Source organism: Candoia aspera, chromosome 14 (genome assembly GCF_035149785.1).
Source record: "Candoia aspera isolate rCanAsp1 chromosome 14, rCanAsp1.hap2, whole genome shotgun sequence".
Classification (NCBI taxonomy): Eukaryota; Metazoa; Chordata; class Lepidosauria; order Squamata; family Boidae; genus Candoia; species Candoia aspera.
The window spans coordinates 16,423,916-16,437,890 of NC_086166.1; the positions used below are offsets into that span (position 1 = coordinate 16,423,916).

At 49.2% G+C, this 13,975-nt stretch overlaps 1 protein-coding gene across 1 annotated transcript in view; it reads left to right on the top strand.

Annotated features, from left to right (window-relative positions):
• MEIOB (meiosis specific with OB-fold) overlaps positions 1 to 13,975 on the top strand; it is a 46,405-nt gene that overhangs the window by 27,764 nt on the left and 4,666 nt on the right. The window contains exons 7-10 of the mRNA XM_063314741.1: positions 12,039 to 12,091; positions 12,179 to 12,274; positions 12,740 to 12,841; positions 13,545 to 13,698. Coding sequence (XP_063170811.1) covers positions 12,039 to 12,091; positions 12,179 to 12,274; positions 12,740 to 12,841; positions 13,545 to 13,698 — 405 coding nt within the window. The remainder of the gene's footprint in view (positions 1 to 12,038; positions 12,092 to 12,178; positions 12,275 to 12,739; positions 12,842 to 13,544; positions 13,699 to 13,975) is intronic.

A 13,975-nucleotide genomic window follows, 5' to 3' on the forward strand; every position in this document is an offset into this window, starting at 1 on the left:
TTTTTAATCCCATTGCCCACATACAAGTGTAGAGAGTAAGGACAATGACCTTAATGGAAATATGCAAGAAATGTTAACAAGGCAAAGGGGGTGGTAGCACTGAAAAATGAGTTAACATTCAGAAGTGGCTCAGGCAGGTCCCTCCCTGATTCACCAGAGGATAAGAAGGGGTGGGGGAAATGTAGCACAATCAGACTTGGAAGATTCTGTTATTATAGCCTATCTAAATAAAAGTGGACGCGGTGGCGCTGCGGGTTAAACCGCTGAGCTGCTGATCGGAAGGTCGGCGGTTCGAAACCGCGCAGCGGGGTGAGCTCCCGTTGTTCGTCCCAGCTCCTGCTCACCTAGCAGTTCGAAAACATGCAAATGTGAGTAGATCAATAGGTACCGCTTCGGCGGGAAGGTAACGGCGTTCCGAGTCATGCTGGCCACATGACCCGGAAGTGTCTATGACAACGCCGGCTCCAAGGCTTAGAAACGGAGATGAGCACCGCCCCCTAGAGTTGGATTCGACTGGACTTTACGTCAAGGGAAACCTTTACCTTTACCTAAATAAAAGTAGTTCTAGTTCTCCTGTAGACTTGATTTCCTGGTCTGTTCTACCCAGCAGGGCTTATAACAAGATAGATAACTGAGGTTAACATTTTAGGAAAATGTGACCTGAAGATGCAGACTGGAGAGACAAAGAACATGTACTTCTCTGCATGTTGCTATTTGCTGTTTGCAAGATTAATTACTTCAGTCTTCAAATGTACTTAGCTGATAGTTCACTATCATTGCGCTGTGTTTTTTGAGTTCTGTGCAGAACTTTTGGTGAATTCCAAAAGGAGGCTTCGGAGCATATGGTGACATGTGCCTCTGTTGTTGTTTATTCGTTTAGTCGCTTCCGACTCTTCGTGACTTCATGGACCAGCCCACGCCAGAGCTTCCTGTCGGTCGTCAACACCCCCAGCTCCCCCAGGGACGAGTCCGTCACCTCTAGAATATCATCCATCCATCTTGCCCTTGGTCGGCCCCTCTTCCTTTTGCCTTCCACTCTCCCTAGCATCAGCATCTTCTCCAGGGTGTCCTGTCTTCTCATTATGTGGCCAAAGTATTTCAGTTTTGCCTTTAATATCATTCCCTCAAGTGAGCAGTCTGGCTTTATTTCCTGGAGGATGGACTGGTTGGATCTTCTTGCAGTCCAAGGCACTCTCAGAATTTTCCTCCAACACCACAGTTCAAAAACATCGATCTTCCTTTGCTCAGCCTTCCTTATGGTCCAGCTCTCGCAGCCATATGTTACTACAGGGAACACCATTGCTTTAACTATGCGGGCCTTTGTTGTCAGTGTGATGTCTCTGCTCTTAACTATTTTATCGAGATTTGTCATTGCTCTTCTCCCAAGGATTAAGCGTCTTCTGATTTCCTGACTGCAGTCAGCATCTTTGCACCTAGGAATACAAAGTCTTTCACTGCTTCTACATTTTCTCCCTCTATTTGCCAGTTATCAATCAAGCTGGTTGCCATAATCTTGGTTTTTTTGAGGTTTAGCTGCAAGCCAGCTTTTGCACTTTCTTCTTTCACCTTCATCATAAGGCTCCTCAGTTCCTCTTCACTTTCAGCCATCAAAGTGGTATCATCTGCATATCTGAGATTGTTAATGTTTCTTCCAGAGATTTTAACTCCAGCCTTGGATTCCTCAAGGCCAGCTTGTCGCATGATGTGTTCTGCATACAAGTTGAATAGGTAGGGTGAGAGTATACAGCCCTGCCGTACTCCTTTCCCAATCTTAAACCAGTCCGTTGTTCCGTGGTCTGTTCTTACTGTTGCTAGTTGGTCGTTATACAGATTCTTCAGGAGGCATACAAGATGACTTGGTATCCCCATACCACTAAGAACTTGCCACAATTTGTTATGGTCCACACAGTCAGAGGCTTTAGAATAGTCAATAAAACAGAAATAGATGTTTTTCTGAAACTCCCTGGCTTTTTCCATTATCCAGCGGATATTGGCAATTTGGTCTCTAGTTCCTCTGCCTTTTCTAAACCCAGCTTGTACATCTGGCAATTCTCGCTCCATGAATTGCTGAAGTCTACCTTGCAGGATCTTGAGCATTACCTTACTGGCATGTGAAATGAGTGCCACTGTTCGATAGTTTGAACATTCTTTAGTGTTTCCCTTTTTTGGTATGGGGATATAAGTTGATTTTTTCCAATCTGATGGCCATTCTTGTGTTTTCCAAATTTGCTGGCATATAGCATGCATTACCTTGACAGCATCATTGTCATGCGCTGCCTACCTCCGAGTAACACACAGACACTGATTTCGTTGAAGCAGGCTCTGGTTTATTCGTAGTGTAGATACAGTGGTAGAAAAAAGCTGAGAGTGACAGGAGCGCACCGGTGCGGGGTTTAAATACCCCGCGCCGGTCAGCGCCCCCTCACTCGCGGTTACGTCACCCCCCTTTGTCCAACATGCTGTCTTGCCGGTAGGTGAGGGGTTGCGAGGCCCCGCTGGCGCTCCAGGATCGCCCATCATCGGTTTCCCTATTCCTCCGGTGATTGCTGTCAGCTGGGCGATCTCCGTTGCGCTAGCGCTAACAGCTTGGGTGTGCCTCGCGATCCGCTTAGCCATTGTGTCTTGTTCTTTAGTCTTTGTAAGTTGATGGCTACTTATCTTGAGCCCCTTCCCCTGTTTCCTTGTTATTGTCATGTGTGCCATTGCGCTGATGTCTTCAGCTCAATGGCACTCATGACATACTGCCCCCTGTCCGAATAGTGCCCCCCCCCGGCTTTCCGGGTTTTTTCTGTTGTTGTTGTTGTTGTTGTTTTTTCAGGAGAGCTGTCAAAATGGTGTTTGTTTTTTTTTCCGAATTTCCCGCCGGAGTGTTTTCGCCCCTCCCTTTGTTCCGCCCTCTACCACGTGTCCCTGTAGGGTGTGTTCTTCGTGCGCATGCCCCGGTCACACCCTGGGCGTGCGCATGCTCCGGCCACACCCTGTTTGTTTGGTTCAGTTCGACGAGGAGAGAGGCGTGGCTGGTCGGGTGCTTATCAGCTCCAGGTAGGGCCCTTATTTTTTATTCTAAGTGCGTCGCCTTTGTTATGTGTGCTCCTGGGCGTTGCCCCCAGGATGCACTGTTGACTTGATTGCCACTCCCCCGTGGGCCCGGGGCGGGGGGAGGGTGCTGGCGACCGCTTGTCACTGCCTCGTGGGCCTGGGACGGGGGGGGTGAGTCCCGGGGGGGGAGGTCCACCCAAGTCGCGGGCTTGGGGGGGCCCTTTCCCTTGGGGCACGGTAGGCGGGGGGGGCGCGGGGGAGGGGTTATGCAGGTGCCGGTTTGCTGGTTTTGCCTTAGGCTTGTCGGGGTATGCCCGGTGAAAAGCCCGGGTCAGGTCAGGCGCGTTAACGTTGTGCGCCGCCACCCATTCTGGGTGGGGGAAGTGTTTCCACCTGACCAAATAGTGTAAAGTTCCCCGTTGCCTGCGGGAGTCGAGTATGTCCCTTACGTCAAAGTGATGTTGGCCGTCGATCATCACTGGTGAGGGCAGTGGCGTGCTTGGGTGCCATCGGGAGGTGGTTGCCGGTTTCAGGAGGCTGGTGTGGAATACCGGGTGGAGTCTCCGTAGGTTGTGTGGCAGGTCCAGGCATATTGCCACCGGGTTCTGCGTGACTCGGAACGGCCCGATGTACTTAGGCCCCAGTTTTTTCGAGGGTTGGGGCGACTTTAGGAATTTGGTGGATAGGTAGACCATATCCCCCGCCTGGAACGTCGGTTGTTGGCGCCGGTGCTTGTCGGCCTGCTCTTTGTAGGCCGCCTGTGCTTCCTTCAGCGCTGCCGTGATTATTGGCCACGATTCCGCAATCTTCCGTCCCCAGTTGCTAGCGTCCACCTGGGGCTCCGGGGGTTGTGGTAGCTCCGGTATGGGGACGAAGTCGCGCCCCGAGACTACCTCGAACGGAGTTTTCCCCATGCTCGTGTGAATGGCGTTGTTGTATGCGACTTCGGCGAACGGGAGCAGTTCGGCCCAGTCGTCTTGATGGTAGTTGGTGTATGAGCGTATGAATTGTTCTAGGGTGGCATTAAGGACCTCTGTGGCTCCGTCCGTCTGGGGGTGCCAGGCAGTGGATAGGGCCTGTTGGGTCCCCGTCAGCTTTAGGAAGGCCCGCCAGAATTTAGAAGTGAATTGTGTGCCCCTGTTGGTCACCACACGTGTGAGACATCCGTGTAACCTGTACACGTGGATGAGGAAGAGTTTGGCTAGTTGTGCGGACGGGACCGATGTGCAGGGGATGAAGTGGGCCTGTTTCGAAAAATAGTCTTTCACCACCCAAATGGCCGTTTTCTTCTGGCTGGGTGGGAGGTCCACTATAAAATCCATGGAGATTTCCTCCCATGGGCGGGAGGGTTCTGCCACCTGTTGTAGAAGCCCCGCGGGTTTGCCTGGTGCCCGTTTGGCTCTGGCGCACGTTGGGCAGGACGCTACGTAAGCTTTCACGTCCCATCGTTGCGCGGGCCACCAGAATTGACGCCTTGTTAGGTGCAGGGTCTTAAGGAACCCAAAGTGTCCCGCTTGCTTGGCGTCGTGGGATCTATGTAAGATCGCTTGGCGTTGCGAGTCCGGGACATAGATTCTGCCTTCCTCCCATGCCAGGTCCTGTGCCATCGTTACCTTGTCGGGGTTTGCCAGGAACCAGGGGTCGGTTTTGAGGGCGGCGGCGAGGTCCGTGAGTATCCCCCCTGGTAGTTGCGGTTGGCGTCGTCTGGTCACAGGTTGTCCCGCCGTCGGTTGCGCCGTAAAGTCGAGCTGCCTCCGAACGCCGCTCCGGGTGGTCACGGCCATCCCCAGTTGAGAAGCGGATAGGACCGTCCCAATGGTGTCTGGGGCGGGCTCTTCGTCTTGGGGCAGTCGGGAAAGGGCGTCAGCCAGGAAGTTCTTTTTACCCGGCATGAACTTCAGCTGGAAGTTGAAGCGGCTGAAGAATTGGGCCCATCGGACCTGTTTTGGGCTGAGGCGTCTGGGCGTTTGGAGGGCCTCGAGGTTCCGGTGGTCGGTCCAGACCTCGAATGGTTGGGCGGCTCCTTCGAGTAGGTGTCGCCATGTTTCCAGCACCGATTTTACCGCGAAGGCTTCCTTCTCCCAGACATGCCATCGCCTTTCTGTCTCGGAGAATTTCCTCGACAGGTAGGCGCATGGTTTCAGGAGTCCTGTGGGGTCCTTTTGGAGTAGGATGGCCCCCAGGGAGAAGTCTGAGGCGTCGGCTTGGACCACGAACGGCCGTTCTGGGTCCGGGTGCGCGAGGATTGGCTCTGTGGTGAACAGCGCTTTCAACTTATTGAATGCGGTCTGGCACGCGGGAGTCCAATTCAATACTGTGCCCAGGTTCTTGGCGCGTCGGGTGTCCCCCACCCCTTTGGTTTTGAGGAGGTCCGTTAGGGGGAGGGCTATCTCTGCGAACCCCCGGGCGAATGATCTGTAAAAATTCGCGAAGCCGAGGAAGCTCTGGAGTTGGCGTCTGTTGCAGGGGCGTTCCCAGTTCAGCACCGCCTCGACTTTTGCGGGGTCCATTTCTATGCCGTCTCCGGAGATTCGGTACCCCAGGTAGTCTAGGCGCGCTTTATGGAATTCGCACTTTGCGGGTTTGGCATAGAGCTGCGCCCTTCTGAGCTTATCGAGGACTTGTCTGACTAGGGTCACATGTTCCTCGTGCGTTTTAGTGTAGATAAGGACGTCGTCTATGTAGACGAGGACTCCTTTGAACAGGTGTTCATGCAGGACCTCATTGATGAGCTGCATAAACACCCCCGGGGCCCCCGCGAGTCCGAACGGCAGCACTTTGTACTGGAAGGCGCCTAGGGGGCAGTTGAACGCAGTCTTCCATTCGTCCCCCTCCCTGATTCGGATGCGGTAGTACGCCTTGCGAAGGTCCAGCTTGGAGAAGACCTTGCCCGTGGACAGGTGGGCGAGCATATCTTTCACCAGGGGTAAGGGGTATTTGTTGGACAGGGAAGCCGCGTTTAGGCCCCAGTAGTCGGTGCAGAGCCGTAGGGTGCCGTCTTTCTTCTCCCGGAATAAGACGGGGGCTCCGACCGGTGAGCACAGTATTGAATCCCCTCTCTAGGTTTTTATCGATGAACTCCCGGAGGGTTGCCATCTCCTTCGGGGTCATCGAGTAGATCTTCGGTCTAGGTAAGGGGACGTCGGGCAGCAGGTCAATCCGGCAGTCCGTCTTGCGGTGGGGGGGTAGTTGGTCAGCTTCCGCCTCTCCGAAGACCTCGGAGAAGTCGGCGTATTGTCTGCTGTGGTAGCTGCGTTGTCCTGTGTAGTCGCCTCTGCTCGTCCCACAGTGGGGTTGGTTCTGCCCGCCGGAACTGGCGCCCGGTACTCGCCGTCGCCAAATGTGAAGGTGCGGGTCTCCCAGTCGATGCGCGGGTTGTTTGTCGCGAGCCATGGCATTCCCAAGACTGCAATGGGTCGTCCGATGTGGGTGACAACGAACGATGTGCGTTCGGTGTGAGTGCCCATTTGCAGGGTGACCGGCTCGGTCTGCATCGTGGCTGGTTTCCCTCCCGCTGTTGAGCCGTCCAGCTGGTGGAATGCCAGCAGCGTGGGGAGGGGGGAGCAGCGGAGGTCGGGTTTGGCGACTAAGTCGGGGTGGATGAGGTTTTTCGAGCACCCCGAGTCCACTAGTGCCGCGGCCGTGGTGGCTCCATTGCCGGCAGAGAGTTTGATTGCCGCCATTATAACGGAGCTTTCGCCGTTCCATCGAGGTGGTCCGCGCTGCTGTCCCACCGCCTGCCTCGCAACGCGTTTCAGGGCAGGCGGGGAGCGTTTCCCGCCGGCTGGTCTGGGTCTACGGCGTCCTCTTCCCCCAGTAGGCGTCCCAGCCTTCCTCTGGTGTTGCTGTGGCTCCGGTCATTCGGCGGTGAGGGGGCGGCGGCGGTTTAGGTGGTTTGATGCTAGTTTTCGGGGCGGGTTTAGGCACACTGGCCGGTGGTCGGTTGGCGAAGCAGTCTGCCGTCTGGTGCCCCAGTTTTCCACACCTCCCGCAGGGCCCGCGATTAAATTTCTTCCTAGGGTATGTGGGACCGGCCGTCCCCCCGTGTGGTGCGGGTACCTTTTGCCAGGTGTTGGTTGTGTCTTCCGTAGTTGTCATGAGGAAGGTGCGGTGCGCGTGTTCTGCTTTCCCCGCGAGGTGGATCCACCCGTGTAGAGTCTCTGGGTCGTCGCGGTAGAGGGCCCATTGGAGTACGTCGCGGTTGAGCCCCCTTTTGAACATTTCCAGCAGGGTGGTCTCGGACCAGTCATTGACCTTCCCTGCGAGGGCTTTGAACTCGAGGGCGTAGTCCGGGACAGTGCGTGCGCCCTGTTTAAGTCTTTGGAGTGCGCTTTTCGCCCTCACGTTGGCTAGTGGGTCCTCAAAGTAGCTCTTCATCTCGTTGATGAAGGCGGGGAAGTTGGCGAGGGCGGGGGAGCTGGACTCGTACAGTTGGACGTACCAGTCCGCCGCCCGGTCTTGTAGTTTGATCGCCACGGCTGCGATCTTGTCCGCTTCGGAGTCATAGGAGTGTCCGTGCCTCCCCATGAACTCCCTGGCGTTCGTGATGAAGAACGACAGTTTCGCGGGGTTCCCATCAAAGAAGATGGGGAAGTCCTTTGGGGCCCGGGCGTTTTGTGAGCCCCTTCCTCTCGCTTCCCGGCCTGCGGTGGCGTCCGCCTGGGCCGTTTGTTGACCGTCATCTGGCCCGTGGGAGTTCGCCGCCTCGCTCGAGGTGTGGACCTGTGCGGGGACGTCGTTGGGCGGCGCGGGGGACATCAACGACTGAAGCATGGTCCGGAGTTCCTTCAGTTGGGTCTCCATGGCCGCGAGTCTAGCTTGTGCGTCCTCGTCCGCGATCCGCGCCGCCGCTGGGGCCGGTTCCATCGGTGTGTCGGCGGGGGTGGGTCGCCGGTGGGGTTCAGGCCCTCCCGACCGTTGGTCCGTTTCCTCCGCCGTCAGCTGGGTTGCTTCTTCGTCCTCCCCCGTGTTTACCGCCGTTGGGCTGCCGCTCCACGCCCGTGGCTGGGGTGCGATGTGGGGCGCGGGGTTCTCCGCTGGTTTCGGGAGGTATGTTGCTCCCTCCCGTGGCCCGGTTGCCTCCGTCGCCATCTCCCCTTGGGGTTGGAGCTGAGGCTCGGGTTGGGCCGGGTGGGCGTCCATGGCTCCGGGAGTCCGCGGTGCCTCTGGCCTCGATCGCTCCTCTTCTGCTTCTTGCCATGCGGCTCGCCCCCCTTGTCCGCGTCGCGCCGGCCTCATCGTTCCTGGTCTTCTCGCCGTCTACTCCTCCCGCGGATCGTTGTCGTCCGGTGGGGCTCGGTGAGGCTGAGTTTATGACTCTCAGCTTTATGTCATGCGCTGCCTACCTCCGAGTAACACACAGACACTGATTCCGTTGAAGCAGGCTCTGGTTTATTCGTAGTGTAGATACAGTGGTAGAAAAAAGCTGAGAGTGACAGGAGCGCGCCGGTGCGGGGTTTAAATACCCCGCGCCGGTCAGCGCCCCCTCACTCGCGGTTACGTCACCCCCCTTTGTCCAACATGCTGTCTTGCCGGTAGGTGAGGGGTTGCGAGGCCCCGCTGGCGCTCCGGGATCTCCCATCATCGGTTTCCCTATTCCTCCGGTGATTGCTGTCAGCTGGGCGATCTCCGGTGCGCTAGCGCTAACAGCTTGGGTGTGCCTCGCGATCCGCTTAGCCATTGTGTCTTGTTCTTTAGTCTTTGTAAGTTGATGGTTACTTATCTTGAGCCCCTTCCCCTGTTTCCTTGTTATTGTCATGTGTGCCATTGCGCTGATGTCTTCAGCTCAACGGCACTCATGACAATCATCTTGCAAGATTTTGAACAGTTCAGCTGGGATGCCGTCGTCTCCTGCTGCCTTGTTATTAGCAATGCTTCTTAAGGCCCACTCAACCTCACTCTTCAGGATGTCTGGCTCTAGCTCACTGACCACACCGTCAAAGCTATCCCCGATATTGTTATCCTTCCTATACAGGTCTTCTGTATATTCTTGCCACCTTTTCTTGATCTCTTCTTCTTCTGTTAGGTCCTTGCCATCTTTGTTTTTGATCATATCCATTTTGGCCTGGAATTTACCTCCAATGTTTCTAATTTTCTGGAAGAGGTCTCTTGTCCTTCCTATTCTATTGTCTTCTTCGACTTCCGCACATTGCTTGTTTAAAAATAATTCCTTAGCTCTTCTGGCTAACCTCTGGAATTTTGCATTTAATTGGGCATATCTCCCCCTATCACTGTTGCCTTTTGCTTTCCTTCTTTCTTGGGCTACTTCTAGTGTCTCAGCAGACAGCCATTTTGCCTTCTTGGTTTTCTCTTTCTTTGGGATGTATTTTGTTGCCGCCTCCTGAACAATGCTGCCAACTTCTGTCCAGAGTTCTTCTGGGACCCTATCTTCTAAGTCCAGTCCCTTAAATCTATTCTTCACCTCCACTGCATATTCCTTAGGAATATTAGTGAGCTCATATCTAGCTGATCTGTGGGTCTTCCCTAATCTCTTTAGTCTGATCCTAAATTGTGCAAGAAGAAGTTTGTGATCGGAACTACAGTCAGCTCCAGGCCTTGTTTTTACCGACTGTACAGATGTCCGCCACCTTTGGCTGCAAAGGATGTAATCAATCTGATTTCGGTGTTGTCCATCTGGTGAAGTCCATGTATAAAGCCGTCTCTTAGGTTGTTGGAAGAGAGTGTTTGTTATGCAGAGTGAATTGTCTTGGCAAAATTCTATCAGCCTATGTCCTGCTTCATTTTGTTCTCCCAGGCCATACTTACCTGTAATTCGAGGTGTCATTTGACTGCCCACCTTAGCATTCCAGTCTCCTGTGATGAAAATAACATCTCTTTTAGGCGTGTTGTCCAGTAGGTGCTGCAGATCCTCATAGAACTGCTCTACTTCAGCTTCTTCAGCATCTGTGTTTGGGGCGTATATTTGGATCACTGTGATGTTAGATGGCTTGCCCTGAATTCGAATTGAGATCATTCTGTCGTTTTTTGGGTTGTATCCAAGCACTGCTTTAGCCACTTGACTATTAATTATGAAGGCTACTCCATTTCTTCTGTGGTCCTCTTGTCCACAGTAGTAGATCTGGTGGTCATTTGATGTGAAGTGGCCCATTCCAGTCCATTTCAGTTCACTGACGCCCAGAATGTCTATCTTTAATCTTGACATCTCACCAATAACCACATCCAATTTGCCCTGGCTCATAGATCTTACATTCCAGGTTCCAATGGTATGTTGATCCTTAGAACATCGGATTCGCCGTTCACCACCAGCACCGTCGGCCGCTAGCCGTCCTTTCGGCTTTGAGCTAGCTGCGTCATCACGTCTGGGGCTAGTTGAGCTCATCCTCTGTTCCTCCCCAGTAGCATTTTGACCATCTTCCGACCTGGGGGTCTCATCTTCCGATGGTATACTGACATATCTCTGGTTGTACTGATCCATTTAGTTTTCACGGCAAGAATACTGGGGTGGGTTGCCATTACCTTCCCCAGGGATCGCATTTAGTCTGACCTCTCTGTCATGACCTTCCCGTCTTGGGTGGCCCTTCACGGTTTAGCTCATGGCATCATTGAGGTGCTCAAGCTCCAGCACCACAACAAGGTAACGATCCTTTGCTGAAGCATGTGCCTCTATGACCCTTTAAAATAGCTGTTTTAAGGAGTTGCAGATAAGTGCTATATTCATGCCCTCCACTTGTTCAGACATATCTTCTTAGAACCATATCCAAAGTGCTGCACAGCCCTGATATTTTGAACCTCTTAAATCTAACCTGTCTGGATGTGTCTTCTCATATGAAGCCTTCTACCTATTAGAGACTAGACTACAGTGAGATAAAATAGATAAAATATAGTAAGGTAAGTTAAGTAAGGATGAAAAGTAAGATAAAATAGTATAAGATAAACTAGAGTGCAGAGTTATTTATTTATTTATTTATTTATATTTCAAATTTCTGTCACCGCCCATCTCCCCCCAAAGGCAGACTCTGTGCAGTTTACAACAAAATAAACAATTTAAAACTATAAAACCTGTAAAACAATAAAATGAATTATTTGATTTTTTTATCCCACCTTTATTTTTTTTTAATAAATAACTCAAGGTGGCAAAGGTACCAAATACTCCTTCCTCCTCCTATTTTCCCCACAACAACAACCCTGTGAGGTGGGTTGGGCTGAGAGAGAGGAACTGGCCCAAGGTCACCCAGCCGGCTTTCATGCCTAAGGCGGGACTAGAACTGTTGCCTTAACCATTAATCCAAACTGGCTCTCTTATAAGATTATAATATCCACCTTATAATAAGATGGATATTAAAATTCGAAAACTTTGTGTGTTTAGGTGAATTCATCACCTTTGCATGCAACCCCAATGTGTTCTATAAACCATATTTTCTGTTGGACAGCCATGGCTATAAACTTAACAGTTCTAGTGATTCCATATAAGTTTGTGCCCTGAAGGAAATAAGATCATCTTTTGTTAGAGTCCCAATATATGGTTCTGTCAAGTAATATCTGTAAGTAGGGAGCCCTTGACTGCTGAATAGGACATGTGCCAGGTCTTCTATTTCTATTGCTCCATAGACACATATTCTCTCAAAATATGGCACTTGGTGAAATTGTCCATAGTTGACCATAGAATCTGCTTGAATCTTGCTCTGGTAATAGCTATCCTATGGTATTGAGTTAAACCCATTGTCAAGTATTTTTCTGTTTGGAAGGACATTTTATGTGAAGATAAAAGAAAGGTCTTTCTACTTGCTCTGGAATCCCTTTAGTAGGATAGTTCCTGATTGTGTAATTTTTAGGGAGGGAGGTAATGTTATAGGTTCAGAGAAACATTTGATCGATCATGTGTTTGCTTTGTTTGTTTTTGTCTTTTATTTACTAGTTTTATTTATAGTATTAGTATATGCTTATATGCTTTTAAAATTTGGATACTTCCCTGGTTATTTACAATCATAAACACTTTAAACAAATAAGCATTTGTTTGTATTAACTTATTGTTTTTTCAGCTGGGACCATGAATCTATTCAGCTTGCACAGAGCTGGGTACCCCAAGAAACAGGTACCATCTTTTCATTTTCAATACAGTAGATTTTGTTAAGCTATCTAAAGTTTGCCTGGAATAATCACATTGTATTTTCTTTCTCAGTAATATTTGCATCTGATGTAAGAATAAATTTTGACAAATTTAGAAACTGTATGATTGCAACTGTAATCTCAAGGACCATCATTACTATTAATCCTGGTAAGAAATAGTTCTTAAATCCTGTTTAATATATCATAAAATGCCTTATTTTATTGATTCTAATGAATGGAATAGAATAGAATAATAGAATTTTAATAGAATAATAGAATAAATAATAGAATAGAATAATAGAATTTTATTGATTCTAATGAATTTAAAATCAGTGATTTTGATCTGAAATAAAAGTTTCCATAAATATGGTAATAAATAATTATAGCTATGCATATACAAAGGTTTAACCTCCAACTCTTATTTTTTTTAGAGAAAGCAAATTTAGTAGAGATCCCCTGCCAACCTTACTGTTTTTCTGTAAGGCCATTTTATAGGTTTGAAGTTATAATGGCTCCCCCCACCCACCCCTGCATCATCTGTAACATACAAGTCTTTCATCTAAGATTCTCATAATATGTTGTGGCATTGCAGATTTACTTGTATTAATATTGTATTGAAAAATATTTTTTCAAGATACAGCAGAAGCAAATATTTTATTCAACTTTATAAGACAAAGTCCAGAAATATTAGACTTGGATGATGAAATGAGAGATCAGTTCAAGGAGTCCATAAATTGTGAGTGTTTTTTTAAATAGTTTAATTGCTTCTTATATGATCATTGAGATCTTAATTGTCAGTTCTCTCTTTTAAATAGTAGCCACTCCTTATAACTGATTGGAACTTTGCTTGTATAAAACCTAAAACATCTGTCTGTCTGTCTGTCTGTCTAATCATGTTTCCCAAGGAAATGGCACACAAATTGGAGAAATAATAGTTTTGAAATGAAGAATATTCAGCTACTACAGGCCAATGACTACAAGGTTAGACCAGTCTGGGAAACCAGATTCATGAAAAAGTAACAATTCTGGTTATCACAAAGAAGGAAATTATTCTTCCAGTGATCCTTACAGGGTGAAAAGGCAATACATACATAAATCAGTATCTATTTGATCTATACTTTATTTTAAATTATTTTGCTCTGGTTTGTTTTTAACTGCAAAATCCACTGAAGTGAATGGAAATTTCCTAAATCTTTCATCATGCTAACGGACAATATAATTTGTTTGGTTTATGGTTTTGCATTATGTATGAATCTAGTCACTGTGGTTTGTAAATTGTGGTTAGTGTGTTGCATGAACCCAGCAATTATTAGCTTATTATAGGGGTTGGGGATCATGCTGCCCTGAAGTCTCATGTTGCTTTGCAGAATGAAGCCATTCATGAGTTTGACTTCAGTCAAGATTTGTTTTCAGATGGACTTTTTTCTTGTTATCTGTAGTGCAGACAATAGCTGACATTTATACTGTGGAACAATTAAAGATGAAAGCTTTGCAAAATGATGGAAAACCAGAACCATTTTATGGCATTATTTTTGCCTACATTTCTACATTGAATATTGATAATGAAGCAAGTAAAGTAATACGGAACAGATGGTAAGTACCTCATTAGGTTATACTCAGTAGCATCCTGGACATTTATTCTCTTCTCAATTTCAAATTATTCTGGAAAGCCACTGAATTTGTACATTGAAATGGACTCTTTAGGCTCTGAAATCGAACCCCCTGCTCATTGTAGTAAGCCTAATTAAAGCATCCCTGCCAAATGGTTACCCAGCTTCTGCTTTAATCTATTCAGTGAAGTCTACTATCTCCTTTGGTTATGGATTCAATGATCAAACCACTTTCCATTCATCAGTCTGCTTAATTTGGA